Source organism: Belonocnema kinseyi, chromosome 2, assembly GCF_010883055.1.
Source record: "Belonocnema kinseyi isolate 2016_QV_RU_SX_M_011 chromosome 2, B_treatae_v1, whole genome shotgun sequence".
NCBI classification, from domain to species: Eukaryota; Metazoa; Arthropoda; class Insecta; order Hymenoptera; family Cynipidae; genus Belonocnema; species Belonocnema kinseyi.
The window spans coordinates 131,624,378-131,644,720 of record NC_046658.1 but is presented as its reverse complement, the minus strand read 5'-3'; the positions used below and the strand labels follow the sequence as shown (position 1 = coordinate 131,644,720).

The 20,343-nt window shown below is 30.3% G+C and overlaps 1 protein-coding gene across 6 annotated transcripts in view; it reads right to left on the bottom strand.

Annotated features, from left to right (window-relative positions):
- The window catches only part of LOC117182302 (voltage-dependent L-type calcium channel subunit beta-2), a 114,090-nt gene that overhangs the window by 5,560 nt on the left and 88,187 nt on the right, over window positions 1-20,343 (bottom strand). For 4 of the 6 annotated variants that reach the window (XM_033375461.1, XM_033375447.1, XM_033375478.1 and 1 more), the window contains one exon: window positions 13,688-13,726. The exons of 1 other annotated variant lie outside the window; for it this stretch is intronic. In XM_033375461.1, coding sequence (XP_033231352.1) covers window positions 13,688-13,726 — 39 coding nt within the window. Of the gene's footprint in view, window positions 1-12,970; window positions 13,044-13,687; window positions 13,727-20,343 lie in introns of all 6 variants that reach the window. One more of the 6 variants, XM_033375486.1, reaches the window with a different exon arrangement.

The following is a 20,343-nucleotide window of genomic DNA, read 5'->3' as shown; positions in this document are numbered from 1 at the left end:
GTGGAAAATTCAGCTATTTAATAGAAATTTGATTCCTTTTGTTAAAAATCCATCGTGTTTGGTAGAAAAATAATCTTATTGGTTACAAATTTTACTCTTTTCTTTCAAATTGGTCTTTCTTAGTAGAAAAATAATCCTTTTAGTTCGAAGTTGAACTATTTTGTTCAAAATTCATTTATTGGAAAATTCAACTATTATGTTAAAAATGTATGTATTTTGTTGAAATGCGTCTGTTTGTTCAAAATTTTTATAATTTGTTAAACACTTTTTAGTTGAAAATTAATTTTGTTAATTGAAAATTGAAAAATTCTATTTTTGGTTTAAAAATAATCTTTTCCGGTAGAAAATTAAAATTCAGTATTCTTGGTTAAAAAATTTGTCTTCTTTATTACAAATTCCAGCTTCTATATTATTAATGCTAATTTTTTTTACATATGAACTCCTTTATTTAAAATTCCTTTCGTTGGCTAAAACTTGAACTAAACTATTTGGTCAAAAGTACATGATATTTTGTTAAAGAGTCGTTTTTTTAAATCAGAAATGCAACTATGTGTTTACAAGACTTTGCAACAAAATTTATTTGTTCTTAAAAATTCAACTATTTTATTGAAATTTAGTTTGTTTGTTTAAATTAATTTTAAATACTGAAAATCTAACTGTTTCAAAGGTAAAAATGTATGTATTTTGTTGAATCGTTAAAAAATGTTTCCCCTGTTTTTAGAGAATTTTAGAGCATTTTCACTTTTATTACTAACAGAATTACTCTTACTATAATAGAATAGAATGGAATAATAGAATTTCTAGAATAAGAAATACCATTCTTAGAATGCTTAACGGAACAAAAAACTGTTCTATTTCTGTTTCTACTTCCTGTATTACGCTTTGAAATCGCTTCCTTCCTAAAGATAGAATGCAGTAAACAAGTTATGTTTACTTCAAAAAATTTCATTTTAATCTCATCAGCAATTTAAAAAATTAAATGTACTCCGAGTTATAATATCTCTTGTAATAACTCTAAATTTTCTGTTTAAATAACTATTCACTGCATGGTTTTTATAAAACTGGCGGAAAAGAAAGAATTAGGAGACTATGAAATTAGTATTTAATTATAAAATACTTTTTTATTTGGCTTCATATTTTCTTAATATTTTCCTAAGAACGAGAGCATTAAATTACAATAAAAAATTATTTAAATTTTATTTTAATCCAGAATAATTCCGTTGTTTTCGAAAAAAAAATTATGGTCAATCAATTATGCATCAATCAGCATTGACTCTGTTGAGTATTTTTTCCATCTGAGGCATTCAAACACCAAACAGCAATAAATGTCCTTAAGGCCTGTTGAAATCATCGGTAAATCGAAATTTTCTAATCTGAATTCAAAGCTCTTTTCGTAGAAAATTGTATTTTGTATTTAATGTTCGAAAGAAAAAAGGCACAACAAAAGAGTTGTTGGTTCTGCTTTTAGGCGAATCTAACGATAAAACAACTAGGAACTTGATTCCTGGAGGATGGTAGTTTTCAGTTTTGTCGTTAGGTTCGTCTAAAGCAGAACCGAGCAGAACAGAACCTAAAGCTTTTTTCGTACAAAATTGTATTTTTTATTCAATAATCTAAATGAAAAAAATTGTCCTATTAGAAGCACTACGTAAACATAGCTTTCTACATCGGCTTTTCCTTCCGAGATTTACCATACTTGTTACCGACCATGCATGGTAAGTCAGGGAAGCAAAAGCTGATAGACACTGCTGTTTTATCGCAGTGCTGGAATTAGAACAATTTTTTCCTTTTGTTTATTGAATAAAAAACACAATTTTCTACAAAAATAGCTTTGGTTTTATTTTCTGATCGGTTTTGCTTTGTTATCATTTTAGGTAAACCTAACGACAAAGCAAAAAACTTCCGTTCTTTAGGTACTAAATTCGCAATAGTTTTTTGTTTCCTCGTTACGTTGACCCAAAAGCAGAACCGAACAGAACCAAGCAAATAGAATCCAAAGCTGTTTTCGTAAAAAACTTTATTTTTTATTCAATAATCGAAAGAAAAGAATCTGTCGTAAGCTCCACCGAAAAGCAGAACCGAGCAGATCCTTTTCCTTCGGCATGGCTGGTAACAATCATGGTAAGCCATTTAGGCTATTTAATACTCTCACCCTATAAGTTTAAAGAATTTAATTTGATTCCAGTTTCACAGAATTCTTTCTTTTCTTTATTGTAAAAATATCTTAGATGTAACTAGACTTTCACATGCTTAAAAAAAGTTAATTAAAATTAAAAGCACAAGCCAAGGCATATTACGGTAGCTATATAGTTGTTCAAAAGAAAGCCACACACACATATACACAGATAGGCCGTGCAAGCGTAGGAGTTACTGAAGATTAAAAATAAAATCACTACATCCGGATGACTATCGGACATGTCGGACAAGTAACTACAAAAATTATAATCTTTAATTTTACGACAGATATTTAAACAAACAAATATTCGTGGATACAATCAGTGATGGGGAGTAACTACTTTTTTTTTAACTAGTTATTTTTTTTGTAAGGAACTTACTTTTCTAAGTAAGCAAAGATTTGGTAACTAGTTAAACTTTTTGAGTAACAGTAACTATGAAAATCGCTATTTTTTAGTTACTTTCGAAATTTAGTTCACAAGTCCTTTTTTTATGGCAATAAATACATCTTGTTGTTTTTGCACCGATTTTTTTATTTTTATTGAATCAACGAATAAGTTCAAATTAAAGATGTTCAAGGAGTAACATTGACTCATTAACACTTAATTTTAACACCCTTAACCTTTTTGTATTGTACCCAGAAAATGCTCAAAAAATTCCAAAATATCAGTTTTATATCAAATTTATGCTAAAAACAAGTTTTTTAAAAGTATTTCTAAATTAGTTATTTATATCTGAGAAGTAACAAGTTTTTAAGTATTTTTAAACTAAGTTATATTTTTTAAACAGTTATTATTGGTTTAAACCATTTTTTCTCCCCTTTAAATAATTAAAAGTTATTATTTTTCGAGATGAATGAAACAGTTGATGAATTCCAAAAATAATATTTGAAAATTAGCATATCTGGCCATGATTTAAAGAATTTACATTTTCTTCATCATTTTTTTCCTGTTGATAGTAAAAAGTTTTTTTCTGAAGTTATTAACACAATTAACGTATGATAAAAGTAACATTTTTTGTATGGCATCTTTGATCATTGTTTGAACAATCTCTAATCTGTTTAAAAATTTGTTCATCCTGCACACAGAGAAAAGCTATTATTTATAAAAATTAACTTTATATTTAAGTAGTAATGAAACTTATATTTTTTGTCAAAGGTAGTTAATTAATTTAATTAATTCCATTAATTCCGTAAAATAGTAATTTTTTAAGATTTTCAAGAGAAAAACATTATTGAAATGAATGAAAGTTAATGAAATAATTCCCAATTATGTTAAAATATTTCTTCAACTCAATATTCATTAATTGTTTATTAATTTTTTTAAATAACTATCTACGATTAACTTATTATTATAATTTAATGGATTATAAAAACTGAAACTGTTACATTATAACAAATATTATCAAAAATATATTATTTTAAGGAATATTTGCTGCAAATCAAACGATTGACGGAAGTAGAAATTTGAAAAAGCACAAAGTTGAATATTTTATCAGGAAAACTGTTTATAACAATAGTAATTGTTAACTTTTAAATTACTCTCGTGACTAAATGCCTTTCCTATACTAATAGCATTTTTTAAAGTGTTATACCAAATTAATTTGAACCCTAGACAGTCACACTGGGTTATATTGACCCGGACTGACGGAATCGTTCGAAAAAAGAGGTGTGACTTTCTAGATGTAAGAGAAAATTAGAAGACATTTTACATAAACTTTTATCATTTTGCAAAAAATTGTCGAATATTTGAAAGCCAAATTTTTCAAATTTGCAGCGATGCAAAATTTCAGAAACAATTGTGCGAAGTTTAGGAGATATATACAAGTTTTGCAAAATTCGAAAATAATTTAAAACTTAAAAAGATTTTTCAATTTTTTTAACACAATGTATTAAAAAGAATTTCCAAAATTTGTTAAAAAGAATCTGCAAGGTTTTAGATTTTTTTTATTTTACGGAACTTTTCAAAAGTTTTCGAAAAATATAAATAATATAAAAAGACATTTTGAAGTTATGATATAATTTGAAACATATTTGAAGTTTTAAAACATAATATTTGAAAAGATCTCATCATTTAAATAGATTTCCGAAATTGTCTTAAACGAATCTTGAAGATTTAAAGGCAATTTTTTTTCATGAAGAATTTTTTTAAATTTTAGGAAAAATTTGAATCATTTGGAAAAATATTAAGAATGTTTAGAGGTTTTAAAAAGATTCGAAAATAATTTTAATTTGAAAAAGATTTCAATAAATTTATAACAAAATGTAAATTTTTGAAGGTTAAAAAATGCTTTTTAATAATTTTCAATAATTTATTTTTAGAGTATTTAAAAAGATTGTAAAATGTTTCAAAAATTTTCGAAACTGTATCTCCAAGATCTCAACGAAATTTTGTCAATTTTGCAGGACTTTTAACCTATTTTGAAATTTGGAAATATTTCGAAATATCTGAAACACAATGTAGATTTTGGAAGTTTTGGAAATATAATTTTTAATATTTTTTGGGATTATCTTAAACGATTTGCAATGATTACTAAAATTGTTAAAAAATAATCTGGGAGATTTTAAGTTATTTATTTTTATTTTGAATCTTTCTCTTTAATCTTTTAACTACTCTAAATTTTTTACTAAAATTTCGTGAAACAAATAAATGGTCAATCAAAGTTTTTTGGTCATCAAAAATTATTTTTAACATGAAAGCGAAAAATTTCTAAAATATGTGCAAATACAACTTTCCAATAGTTTTGGTTTCAAAAGTAACTAAATAAAGTTACTTTTTGAAATCGTAACAATGACGAAAACTAGATTTTTTTTAAGTAACTATACCCATCACAGATCACAATTAATATTACTTGACAAGGTAGACTAGAAAAAAATAAGGAATTAAATAATTGATTAAATTAAAGAAATTGTGCACTAACGAATAAACTGCTACATATTGTTTCATTAAATTCTTTGAATATCATACATCCAATAAAAAATAAATATTGTTTAGTAGTTTAGTAATTGCAACTAATCATTACGTATTTTTTGATTAGCTGCCACTTAGGAAAAATTTTTGGCGCGAAAAATTCGACTGGTCCAAATCCTGGCCCGCCGCCACCTTTGAACTCCAATCCAAGGTGTTGTCGTTCTCAGTTCGCGATCGCTAATGCTTAATGGGATTACGCTATTCTAAATGTCATTTTTTTGTAAGTGGGTCGTTTAAGGGTTGCGTGATTTGTCAAAAAACATATTAACGTGAACAAGTTCAGACCTCGGACTGACTATACACTTCAAAAATAGTCAGAAAAGTCGTATAAAATCTACATAGTAGCGTTAATAGTAACTAATAGTAACTAATGCGCGGGGAAAAACTGTTGATACGAAAAGTTGCAAGTAATCCAAAGAGAGGTAAACTTTCCGTAGAGTGAGGAAAACTTTCCGTGAAGTGAGGAAAACATCTCGTGAGATGAGCCAAACTTTCCGTAAGTGAGGCAAGCTTTTCGCAGTAACTCTAGCGGAGTCCGCGGAGAAATCTTTGATTCAGCCAGGAAAGTTTACCTCAGTTTATTAAAACTAACTTGCGTTTACCCTGCTTGACCTACCTGCAACATTTAGAACCCATAGTTTTTTCTGTGTAGGCAAAGAATACGCTCGGAAAAATATTTGTCTTTAAATAGAGAAACCGTTTTTTAATTAGTGTTTTCATTTAACCAAAAATAACTGCAGAATAGAAAAAAAACAATTTAAATCAAATAAAAATTTTCTTTTTAACAGAAAAACATTTCTTTAAATCAATATAATGCTCGTATTTAAATAAAAGATTTTTTTACTGAGAGCCAACGAATCTTTTTTTTCGATTTAAATCAATTTTCTGTCTTATCAGAGATTTGAACCCGCAACGCCACTATACATGAGTGGAGCGTTAACCAATTACGCCATCGATACTGTGACAGACCATTTCTTTCTTCTTCTTCACAGCATCTATGGTGTAATTGATATATGCTTGACTCATGTATAATGGCGTTGCCGGTTCGAATCCGGGCTGAGGCAGGTTTTTTATCGTCTCGCTTTTGTCAACCCTGGTCAACAAGATTACACTGTTTGAATTTTTGACTTAATGTTAATCAATTTTCTTTACTAACTAACTTAATAGGTAAATATTGCTCGAGTCCGAGGTCTGTAAGGTAAATGTAATTTTTTGATCGGATGCCGCTGAAGAATGAGTCACCGTGAAGTGGAAAATGGACAAACTCTTTTTTCCAGGGAGGGCAATGTTTCGGGTATGAAAAAATTGGTCTCATTTGGGCCCATGCATCATCAATTACCCATTGTACTTACAACGCGCGCACACAAATCGATCCAGGCCTAAAGCCACTCTGTCTTATTAATTGACAATTGGTCGAAAATTGGTCCACAAGAATCGGGAGACTTCTGTGAGCAGATGGGCATCTCTCAAATCAAAGGGGCCAGCGGGAATGAATTAATTCGACTCCCTTGACTTGGACTTAGAGGCCCCACTTAAGGTGACCTTGCCCTCTTTTCGGATAATTCCCGTGGCAGCCACCGGATCCAGGACTTTCAAACCGAACAAAAGAAGAGCACATGAGCTTTTGCTCAAAAACAAAATTCAGTGGATGATGCGACACCCCTTTGGGGTAATATTTTCCAAGTGTACCCACTACAAAAAACCAAGCTCTTCTGATTTGAGTCCAAATTGGGCAAACTGTTTTGCTATTGGATAGTAGATAAGGCAGCGCCCACATCAGTGCTTTGGGCTAGAAGTACAAGTAAACGTCGCTGGGGGCGCCACATTTTCCTTTACCACTGACAAGCTGCCATCAACGATGAGATGCACGCATTCACCAGGCGTTTGTGTGCATCTTATCGTTGCTAAGAGACTTGCCCGTGGTGGAGGGGAATGTAGCGCCCCTAGCGGACGTTTACTGGTACTTCGCACTGAAAGATAAACAAGGAAATTCATGGTAACTTACAGGGGCTACTCTCAACAGGGTCCAGAGCAATACTGAGCATGCGTGAAGAAAAGTTTGCCATTGGTAGAGAGAAGAGAATAAGTACCTGTTCAATTAAATCTCTATTCTCTATCAATGAAATGTTTTTGATTGACTCATGCGTAGTAGTGCACCAGGCCATTATTGGGAGCACTGGTCCTGATATAACGCGACACTATTTTTAGTAATTTTTGAGTCATCCCTTCTTTAAATTGCATGTGACACTCAAGTGAACAGCTATCCTTTTGTAAATACAAAATCTCAATTCAATTTTATTTAATAGTCAATTAAGCAATAAATAATTAGTTAACCTTATTTGAGACTAGCATGATAATACTTTGAATTGAATTCTTTAGAATTTTTTTTATTGAGAACATTGATGTAATTCAAAATTAACTTTGATGGCAGGTTAACTCAACACATTAGGGGCCCATAAACTAAATTACCAATTTGAGTTTTTTCAAACATGTAAATTTTTTTACCCTCTTTCAAAAAAATTCTACTTTTCTAGGTCTTTCGCTTAAACTATTCTTGGTACTTGGTTGAAAGTACATTTATTTTTTTGACAATTCTTTTTTGATAGAAAATAAATCTTCTTTGTTAAGAACACAGCTTTTTGGTTAAAAGTTTAAGTATTAGTTTGAATCTTGAACTTTTTTCTTCATTTATTCATTATTATTATTTTTTAAGATTCATCAATTTAGTTTAAATTTCACATCATTGGTCAAAAATTGTTGTTTTAAATTTAAAACTGATCTTTTCTAGTTGCAAATTCGTGTATTTTGTCAAAAAGTTATCTTTTTTGGTAGAAAATTTATCTTCGAAATCAAAAATTAATACTCTTTTGGTTAAAAATGCAACTGCTTCAATAAAAATTAGGAAGGTTTTGACTGAGGTATTAAATATTTTTCTGAAAACTCATATATTTTAGTTGAATTTTACTCTTATTTTATTTTGAATTAAAAGCTTTGGCGTTTGAAATATTAGATATTACATGTTTGGTTAAAATTAATTTTTTGTTGAAAAATCGTCTACTTAATTCAAAATTAAATTAGTTGGTTGGAAATTCATATTTTTAGCTTAAACTTCAACTTGTTTGTAAGAAAAATAAGCCCTATGATCAAAAATTAAACTATTTATTTTAAAAATTAACTATTTTTTTAACATTTATTTTTTTATTAATTTTTTTATCTGGAAATTCAAATATTCCATTTAAAAATGAAAATTTATCCTCTATAACTTAAAACTTTAATTATTATGTAGAAAATTTATATTTTTGGTATTCATCAGTTTGGTTAAGAATTTAAATGTTCTGTGAAAACTTTTTCTCTCATGATGGAATATAATTAGTTGAAAATTCTTCTTTTTTTTGAAAATTAATGCTTTGAACGAAAAATTTAAAGATCCAATTTTAGGTTAAAAATAGTTTGAATAATTAAATAGTTAAAAAGTCAACTCAAGACTCAACTTATCGGTTGAAAATTTGTCTTTTTTATGGAAAGTTTTTTTTTTAATTTATCTCTTTAACTGAGGATTCAACTATTTTGTTAAAAAAAATTTTTTGTTGAATAGCACTGGTTGAAAAAATATATATTTTTAAAATAATTTCTGCAACTTAAAATTTAACTACAATATTTTTTGCTGCAAATTTATTTTCTTTTGTTGAAAATTTATATTATTTTCTTTAAAATTCAACTTCTTTATCTTTCTTAGTTAAATATGTCCTATGAGAAACCATTTTTGTCATATAAATAAATATTTATTGAGAAAGAGGCGGTGAAAATTTTGAAATTTTTGTGTGCATTAACAAAATTAAAACTTTAAAAATAAATTTCCTAATGAATTTGACTTTTTTGAAAAAAGGAATTTTTTATATATAAAGATAGTTAAGGTTTATTAGAGAATATCAAAAATTAATGGGAAGAGCGTACAAAAAACTACCAAAAATGTATTGAACGAATTTCTTGCTACCCCATCAAAAGACTTAGCCCCCCCCCCCCCCGGCCCCTTAATAAATAATTATCAAAATGAAAAAAAATATTTTCAGCAACTCTATTATCCAATAGCGCAATAACTTGCCCAAGTGTGACTTTTATCGGCCAAACTTGATTTTTTTAGTGGGTACACTTTAGAAATAATACCCAATTTGTCATTTTACACCATAGAGTGAGGCAAAAAAAACCATAAATAAATCCAATTTTAGCCTACACTATTCATTACATTTCGACTATTTCATTTCAATGAAAACTTGCTTAATTTCGAAATTATTTCTGCATTTTTTCATAAAAACGGTTTAAATAATTTATAATTTTTGTTAATTTGTAAAATAGCATGAAAATTGTTTCAAGATATTTTTAGGGCAGATAAAAGTCTCTTCTTTACAAATCTAGAAATCTTAAAGAAAATGGTACTTCTAAAAAGTAAAGAAAAGTAAAATTTGTGGTTAAATACATAAGTAACCAAATTTGATATAAAAAATCTAAAGAAACGAATCTTTATAAAATTCAAAGATCTTTTATTGGAAAAAAAACTTCCAAATCAAATGAATAACGTAAAAAATGGATTTATTTACACAAACTTTTTCCCCCACCATGCGCCACACAGTGGGCAAAAATGATCTTTTTGAACAAACATATTTAGATTTCTCAATTCTTAACGGTTTTTAATTTTCATAAGAAATGGCAGTCACAACTGTTTTTCACTATAAGTTTCTTAAAATTATTATAAATTAGTTGTTACGCTGCTTTGTTAAATGTTTTAATGGATTTGGAAGCCTTAAAAGAAATAGTGTTGCTGAAAAGTTAAACACGACTTTCTTCTAAATTATGATTATTTCTAAAGAAAAATTCAAATTCTTTATGAATTGAGCAATCGGCCGATATTTGTCCAAAAAGGGTAATCATTTTTGTTTCGACTGTGCGCCACTTCTTTAAAAACCATTAGCCATTTTATTGAATCTACGATAGGATAGATTAAAAATGAAAGATTCTGAAATATAAAATCGCTACAATGTGAAAAAATATCGTATTGGTAACCTAAAAAAGTATAATTACTTAATAAATAAATTTTTAAGAAATTAATTATAATAGGCGCCGCGTACCTACTTTATAGTGTTTCATAACCTATTAGGACCTTCATTTATTCGTTGAACCTCTCATACTATCCCTCGCCTAAACCCCTACTGTCCCTACTGCCCCTACTTCCCCACCTCTTACTTCAACATTCGCCCTCCCTTTCCCAACATTTCCCTTCTTTGCTTCCTCCTCTCCTCGCTACTTGAACAATCCTTGCCCCTCTTATACTCATCACTATTTCTAATAATTTCACCTACTTCCTCTCACACTCACTTGCCTTACTTCTTCTTCTTCTTCTTGATTTGCCCTTACTCCCCCTACTTTCTTTCTTATTATCCCTGCCTCCTGTAGTTGAATTCTCCTAATTTCCTATACTTTCCGCTTACTTTCACTCTCCTAATTTTCTATCACTTGTGCTTACTTCCACTACTCTTCATCCTTTGCCCTAATTTACGATCTACACATTTCCCTTAATTCTCCTCACTCATTCTAATTTCACTCTTCTCGCTTTCCCTACCGCCATTTTCTCAGATTACTCATACTTTTCCTTCCTTCATTTTCCCTCACTCATCCTATTTTCAATCCAACCCGTTTCCCCATAACTCCATTCTCTTAATTTCCTGTAATTTTCGCTAACTTCCACTACTCTCCCTCATTTTCCCTAATTTTCTATCTACACATTTCCTTTAATTTTCCTCACTTTTTAAATTTCACAAATCTCACTTCCCGTACAACTATTATCTCTTAAAACCCCTACTTTTCGTTTCTTCATTTTCCCTTACTCACCCTACTTTCGATCCAATCATTTTCGATCATTTCCCCTACATCCACTTCCAACATTTTCTCTCAAATCTCCTACTTTTCCTCAGCTCATTTGCTTTCATTTCTTCTAAATTACCTCCTTTTATTTACCATCGTTTCCACTAATTCCCAGAATTCACTTACATCATTTACCCTCAATTCCCCTTACCTCCCCTCCTTCAAAAATGTGCGTCGGATGGAAACCCGACCGAAAATGTAAGGGTTTCTTCTCGGGACTACGAAACCCTAAAAATTTCTTGTTTTCCGAGTTTTTAAATTTTTTGGCATAATACGCTTGAAAAAAATTGACAAGTGTACAGATTTTTTCCGAAAATAGGTGTGAACTAAATAGGAATTATCTTTTAAGAAAAAAATTAATTAAAATCCGGAAAAAAATGTGAAATACATTTTTTTGTCCAGAAATGTAAAAAAATATAAACTCAAGAAAATTAAAAATCCCTGCAAACAAAAACTTTGTAGAGCTTCGTAGTGCCAGGAAAAAATCTGATAGCTTTGGCCGGGTGTCCGTCCGTCCATCTTATTTTTTCGAAGAGGAGGTGAGGAAGTAAGGAAAATTTAATGGAATGAAAATAATAGATTTAGGGAAAATGAAGGGAAATGATGGAAGGTAAAGTTTGTAAAGTGAAAGAAAATTAGAAGAGGGGAAGTAAGATAAAGTAAGGGCAGAGTTAGTAAGAGAAATAAGATCGAAAGAGGAGAGGGAAGGTAGGAGAATTGAGAGGAAATGATGGGAGGGGAAACAATAGAAATGAGGGAAAAGGTGGAGACCGAAAGTAATAAAAATAAGGGGAAATGAAGGAATTAAAAGTAGGGGAAGTGAAAGGAAAGTTGAGGAACCTAATGATTGGGACAGTAGGGCAAGAGAGGAGAAATGATAGAAGAAGAAGTAAGTAAAGTAAGGCAAATATGACCAAATGTGTAGAGTGTAAATGAGGAGAAATTAGGTAAAGTAGAGGAAGTTATGCAGAAAGAGAGACGGAGAAGTAGGCAGAGTAGAGGAAATAAGAGCAAATTTGTATAGAGTAAATGAGGAGAAATTAAGAGAAGTCAGGCGGAATGAGAGGAGAAGTAGGTGAAGTACAAGACAGAAGAGCAAATATGGATAGAGTAAATTAGGAGAAATTAGGTAAAGTAGGAGAAGTGAGGCGGAACAAGAGGAGGAGAAGTAGGGGAAAGAAGATTAAATGGTTAGATAGGGAAGGGAATGTAGAAGACTACTCGGGGAGTAGGAGAAGGAAAGTATTGTAGAGGAAGATTCGAATGAATTAATTAATGCCTTAATAGGCTTCGAAACCCTTTTTTTTAATACGAGTAGAATCTGTCGATTACAAATTAATTATACTTTTTTAAGACCCCATTAAACTACTTTTACGAGTCGTAGCGATTTCTAATTCCATAATTTTTTATTTTCAACCCACCCTAATCTACGTATTCCTCCCGTTCATCTCTTCATTCCAATTTCTTCCTTGGTGTCTTGTGTAGATAGTTAATTTTTTATCTTTGTTACTCTTCTATTGTTCTATGATCGCGACAGTTAGATTCTATCTAAGTTATTTTTGGTAGTAGCTTAGGAAGCGCGTGGATAACTTTTTAATTTATCGCTTCGAAAGTTGTAATGTTACTAAAAAAAAAGAAACCATAGTCAAACAATTGTGAGCATTTCTGTATACTAGTGTGTTATCCACGCGCGATTGCGATACATGGGGGTTGAATGCAGCATATGACGTGCACGCGGTAAGCTCTGGAAGAGAAAGAGTAATTAAATAAACAGAAACAGTAAAAAGAATGAGAAAAAAATAATATAAAAAAACAAAAACAAAAAAAGTGATTGTGTGTGTTGCGCAGATGAGCAAAGAGTGCAGAGTGACAAAGAAACCGTTCGTATAAAGGAGAGACTGTGAACTAACGGGACAAGCGGAAGTATAAGCGTGTCTCGCTCTCACTGCGGTGGGTACAAGTGTGTTGATCCGTACATTGTTGCTGAAAAGAAACACAATATGAGGAAATGATACTACGTGTGTATGGATGAAATAAAGTACCTTAAGTACTCAAATTCACTTCTTGATCACGACTATCGATTCAACAAAATCACCTGATTCAAATCTTTGAGTGCAGAAGTGGCTCGACGCCTGCTAGAATCTGATACATGCTTTTAAGGGTGGCACAAAAAGAAAAAGTTAATTTTATTTGTGAGAACATCCCCTCAAAACACAAGGCAAAAAACAATTTTACATAGCTGAGCGCAGAACGTGCGGAGAACCCCGATTGGAAGGAACGACAAGCGTGAGTACGCACGCTGGACACACAGGTGACCTTGGATTCTACTCCCTGCTGTGCGTGCTCGACGTGCGCGCACACGCATGTCGCTCCTTCTAACCGGGGTTCTCCGCACGCTTCGCTCGGCTATTTTAAAATTTTTTCACGAAGCCTGAGGTGCTCTTTATTGGTACCCCAGCAGCAATTTACTTCACGAAATTTCGCTTCTAGCAGCCTTCGAGATAAATGAAATCGTATCTATCGACTAAGATTTAAGACATGCGACGGCTACGTGCATCTTGCTGCGTTTTTAAAGTGTGCGTGGTAAAAGACGTTTTGGACAGAAGTAAGTTTCAGGGAAAGGTTACCTCTTGGCTCGTGGCCGTAGTAATTCTCATGATGGTCACCTGACGTGTCAAGAAAATATTTCTGTGTTAGTTGATGGAATATGAGTTTGTTAAATTGGAGAAAGGCTCGGATTTTGGCAATAATTTTGATATTTTTAAAAATGGGGAAATAAATCATTTTGGAAGATAATTGCATTTAAAGATGTAGGAGAAAATATCTGAAAGCTACAGATTTGTTAGGAATGAAAAAAGTTTTATACAATATTTCTTTGTAGGGTGTTCGCATATTGCAAACCATTTCACTGAAACCTTACATCTTGTAATAAATTTCCAGCAAAATCAAATTATAATGCTGAAATGAAAATCAATAGTAGCCTATTATATAAGAAAATTACGCAAATAAAATTATACTCTATATGTGAACTTTGCTCTGGCATTTAAAAGACATAGAAATAAATATTTTATTTCATTTTTTATTGCTAGCAGAATTGAAAAAAGTTTCATTGGGATCATTTATGCAAACTTATTGGAATAAAAAAAATTGTTCCTAAAGCTTTAACCACAATATTTAGGACTTGAGAATTAAAACTTTGAACAAATAACTGTACTATTGTTTCCTAAAAATATAAAGAGCAACTAAATAATGGATTTTGTCTACAGTTTTTAAATAAATATTTTAAAAAATAGTTAGCTCTCCTTAAATCCTACTGTAACATAGTTTCCTCTCGTACTTCGCTAACAACTTTGCTTAAAAATCTTGTAATGTCCAAACAGGTACTAAGGTACTAGAAAAATACCGAAAAAGTTTCACTTAATGATTACATTTTTTAAATTGTGCTTAGTGTTTGGAATATTAAGTGATAGTTTTGCGGCAGTTCTGTCCTCAAAAAAAGGCCTGCTGAAACAGGATATATTCTTCATTTGTTGGTTATTTAATTCTATTCGGGAAGAACCTTTTTGTAACATGAATCCCGTTACTATTTTAGAAAATTATGAAAAAATAAGTAAAATGGTACTATACAAGTTTTTCTGAAATAGGGTACATTTAAACTTTTTTGTTTACAGAAAAAACAGAAGATAAACTTTACATCGATTCCCGACGAAAGATTCTCTGCAACAAAAATTAACTTCACAGAATAAACTTTACACAAATGTCGGTTAAACTTTCTTTTGTTTTTCCAAGACAAACAAATGGTTTTTGAAAGACGCGAAGTTGGCTAAACAAAACATTATCGCTCTAAAAAATTTCCTGCAACAAATTTTATTCTTGGTTTTTTCTGTGTGGACATTCTGTTTTATTCTAGGAAGACCTTCTACAAAGATAAATCACATGTCCCCTTGTGAAAATGAAAAAATTCAACTTTTTCAATATTTTCGCCCGGAAAATCTTCCGTTGAAACAAAGTATATTTTAATTTTTTCAAAACTCAATTTTATTTTAGGCGGACCTTCTTAAAGACATAGATCCCATGACCACTTGTACAGATTTTGAAAAAAATGTAAATTTTCCAGGATTCTTGCTGTAACAGGGTATATATTAATATTTTTTGAAAATTTAGTTCTGCTCTAGTTAGGCCCTTTTTGGAACATAGATCCATCACTTTTCGTGAAAATTATGAAAAAAATGCATCTTTTCCGGCACTTTTTGTTATGAAAGGTCCTACCGACACAGGGTATACTTAAACCTTTTTTGAAAATACAGTTTTATTCTAGGAGGATCATCTTGAAACATAAATCCCTTGATTACTCGTAAACATTTTGAAAAAATGCAATTTTTCTAGTATTTCTGTCCTAAGAAAGTACTGCTGAAACAGGGTATATTTTAACCCTTTTGGAAATTCAATTGTATTTTAGAAGGACTTTCTTGAAACATGAATTCCATTTTCACTTTTAAAATTGTTTGGAAATATAATTTTCCTAGTATTTTTATCCAGAAAATTTTCTCCTGAAACAGGGTATATATTATTTTTTGTTTGAAAACTGACTTCTGTTCTAGGAGAACCTTTTTAAAAACAAAGATCCCATGATCGCTCGTGAAAATTTTCAAGAAACAAAAGTTCCAATTTTCATGAATTTTTATCTTAAGAGAATCTTGCTGAAACAGGGTATATTTAAACCTTTAAATCAATATAGTTATATTCTACTAGGATCTTTTTTAACATAGATCCCATTACTTTTTGTGCAAACCTTGAAAAAATTCATCTTTTCCAGCACCTTTTTTTCAGAAGGTTCTACTGAAACAGGGTATAATTTAACATTTTTTGGAATTTAGTTCTCTTCCAGTAGTATCTTTTTGTAACATAAATCATATAACATTTCGCAAAAATTATAAAACAATAAATGAATTGGATCTTTTTCGGTACTTTTGATCTAAAAAGTTGTGCTGAAACAGGGTATATTTGAACCCATTTGTGAATTCAGTTAAGTTGTAGTAGGACCTCTTTTGAACATAGATCCAAAGAATATTGGAGGACTTTTCTAATACATAAATCCTAACGTGATCACTTGTAAATATTAAAAAAAATATAATTTTCTAAGTATTTCTGTCCTAAAAAAGTCCTGCCAAAACAGGATATCTTTTAAATTTCTTTAAAAATTACGTAATATTCTGCTAGTATCTTTTTGTAACATATAGATCCAATCCCAGTTTAAGAAAATGAAGAAAAAATTCAATTTTTTTGGTATTTTTATTCTAAAAAAGTTCTGCTGAAACAGGGTATTTTCTAACCATCTTTTTTTAAATTTATTTCTATTCCAGTAGAACCTTTTTGAAACATAGATGCCATAACTATTTGTCGAAATTCTAAAAACATTCATCTTTTGCATCACTTTCCTTCAAAAAATCCTGCTGAAACCGGGTATATTTTACCATTTTTGGAAATTCTGTTCTATTATAGAAGGGCCTTCTTCAAACCATATATCCCATGATCAATTGTGAAAATTCAAAAAATGCAAGTTTGCTCTCATTTTTGTCCCAAAAAAGTTCTGCTGAAACAAGGTATATTTGAACCTTTTTTGGAAATTTAGTTCTATGCACGTAGTATCTTTTTGTAACATAAATCGTATTACTTTTTGCAACAATTATGAAAAGATAAATAAAATGAAACTTTCCGGCCATTTTGCCTGAAAAAGTCCTTCTGAAACAGGGTATATTTGAACCTTTTTGAAAAATTATTTTTATTGCCGTAAAACCTTCTTTTCGACCTAGATATAATTACTGTTTGCCAACATTATGAAAAGAAGCAGTTTATCTAGTATTTTTGTGATAAAATTTTCTTCTGAATCGGGGTATTTTTTTACTCATTTCTATTCTGGGAGAACCTTCTTAAAAACATAGATCCACTGAACTCTTGTGAAAATTTTGAAAAAATGTAAATTTTCCATTATTTTGATCCTAAAAGAGTCCTACTGAAACAGGGTACACTTTAACGTTTTCTGGAAATTTAGTTTTATTCTAGCAGGAACTTTTTAGAACGTAGATATCATTACTATTTGTGAAAATGATAAAAAAATTTACCATTTTTGGACCCTTTTTTCTTCAAAATGTCCTGCTGAAACCGGGTATACTTTAAACTATTCTGAAAACACAGTTCTATTTTCACAGGATCTTTTTGAAACATAAATCCGATGATCACGTGTGAAACTTTTGAAAAGGGCAATTTTTCTAGTATTTTTCTCTTAGAAAGAATTTGCTGAAAAGGGGTATATTTGAACTGTTTTTGGAAACTGAGTTCTATTCAGGAGGACCTTTTTAAAAACACAGATACAATAATTACTTGAGAAAATGATGAAAAAAGTGATTTTCGTAGTATGATCGTCCTATAAATTCCTGCTGAATTAGGGTTTAAATGAACGTTTTTTTGAAAACTGAGTTTTATTCTAGAAGGGCCTTCTAGAAACATAGATCTCAAGATCATTTGCGAAAATTTGGAAAAAGGCAATATTGTTGCTCTTCTGTCTTAAAACAGGCCTGCTGAAATAGGGTAGACTGGAACCTAGATCCCAAGAGCATTTTTGCAAATTTCAAATAAAAGTAAAATGCAAACTTTTCTAGTACTTTCGTCCCTATTTAGACATTTAAACATTTGTAAGAAATGTCAATAATTCAATACTGATTTGTCTCGCATCTAGTACTTTAGCGGAGCTTACTCTTGGATCCCAGTGTGACATTTTTTATTTGACATTTATTTCGGCTAGTTAAATATTTACAAAATAAAATATAATTATTATTAAAAGTAAACATACATTGAAAAAAATGTAACTAAGAATAAAAGCCCTACAGCTGCAATACCTAATTCAAAACCCGCAGCAATATTCTTAGTGAGCACAAAACTATTAAAATCCCAAGAACGTACTTGAGACGTACCTAGGACGTCCTATTTCAGCCCAATGAACGTCTCTAAGACGTCCAATGTCCTAAGAATGACCTAAAGACGTCTGAGAGACATGGACGTTCTCAAGACATCTTTTGTACTGGCATTAGACATCTTAAGAGCATCCCAAGGCTAACATAGGACGTCCCAGGAACGTCCCAAGGACGTTTTCAGGATTTTCAAATTTTTGGGCCCCCTGTGAATCAAAATAATTTCTGCGTTTCATATTGAGTCTCTCCAGTGGGCAAAAAAAAGGGCTGTCCTAGAAACGTCTGTGGGACATCCTGAAACTTCTTTTGGAATATGTTTTTTGGACATCCTAGGAATGCTCTTAAGAGACCGTACCTAAAATACGTAACGGATTATAGACCCTCTCTAATACCCCTCCCCCCTGTAACAAAACATAACAAAATATTTTATTTTTATTTTTACGTAAATAATTTTCCATTTTACTTAACTATTATTATTAAAATAGCAGTATTTTAATCCTGGAATAATTTCAACATAGAATCTTTTATAAAAGGAATAATACAGTATTTCAGATACAAATTATAAATTGTCAAATTTATTAATTCATTTTAAACAACAAAAAATGCCTTTTATACTCTTTCATAGTTTATTTTTCAATAAAAAGGATTAAATTTATACAAATAACAAAGGATCTTGAAATTTAAAAAAAAATTATTTTTAACGAATAAAGACTTTTACTGAGGCGAGAAATAAAATTTTATCTAAATTGTTGAACATTCAAGCAGAAGGGCGGATTTTCTCTACAAGAAATTGAAGTTTAAAAAAAAAAAAATAACTTCAGAAAAAACTAATTTTCCACGAAAGTGATGTATTTTTACGCAACAAAAATAAAATTTCAATCCAAAAAAATTATTTTTTCACCAAAAAATGGAGAATTTTCAAGCAACAAAGATCAATCTTAAAAAAATGGACAAATTAATTTTAAACCAAAAAAGAAGACTTTTCCACTGAACAGTTAAATTTTCGTTTACTTTTTAACCAGAGACTAAAAAAATCCATTTTTTAACAATGCAGTGTAACTTTGACTAAAGTAGTTGATTTTTTAAATGAAAAAGGTAAATTTTCAACAAAAATAAAACTAGTTGAATGTTTTGTTAAAAAATATTCCAATTGACTTTTCAAGATCAAACTATTAATTTTTTAACAAGAAATAAGTTTCTACGAACAACATTGAATTTTCAATCCAAAAAGACGATTTTTTTCAACTAAAAAGGATGAATTTTTAACAAAATAGTTGAATTCTCTACCAAATAGTTTCATTTTTATTCAAAAAAGATCAAATTTATACTGGAACATATACATTTTAAAAAGAAAACAACTGTTTTTTAAAGTTCAATTTTCATTTAGAAAAAATTTAATTTTTCAACATCAAAATATAAATTTTAAACTAAAAGTAAATTTTCAACAAAACAGCAGAATTTTTAACCAAATAGTGTGACTTTGAGAAAATTGTTAAATTTTCGACCAAATAGTTACATTTTTATTCAAGAAAGATAAAATTTCTTCTAAAATGGATGAATTATAAAAAAAACATTTAAAAGAAGTGAAATTCTTATCCAAAGAAGTTTCCAATTCACTTTTCAACACCAAAATAAGAATTATAAACAATAATCTAACTGTCTGCTGAATAGTCGAATTTTTAACCATAAAGTATGACCTTTTAACGAGATTCTTGAGTTTTTAACCAAAAAGTTGCTTTTTTGTCCAAGAAAAATTAAAATTCTACTCAAACAGGAGAATTTTATACGAATGAAAATTTTTTAGAATATAGTTGAATTTTCAACAAAAAAATTGCATTTTCATTAAAAAAGATGTAATTTTGCTACTAATTTATAAAAAAAAATTTTCTTCGTAGAAAAAAATTTTGAAGAATTTGCAAAAATTACGTACGTGAAAGAAGCACCCCCTCCCCATAAACGCAACAAATAGTAAACAAATGTCTCAACCACCCGCCCCCATTTAGCCGTTACATAATTCAAGTACGGTCCCTTAAGACGTCTAATATCAGTTCGGTCAAGCGACCCAAGGACGTCTTAAAAACGACCCAAGGACGTCTTAAAAACGACCCAAGGACGTCTTGAAAACGACCCAAGCACGTCCTAGAAACGACCCAAGGGAATCATAGAAACTACCCTAAGGCGTCCTAGAAGCGACCCAATGACGTCCTAAGAATAACCCAAAGACCTCCTAGGAACAATCAAAAGTACGTCCTAGAACGACCTAAGGACGTCCTATGCACGATCCAAGGACCTTCTAGGAACGAACTAAGGATGTC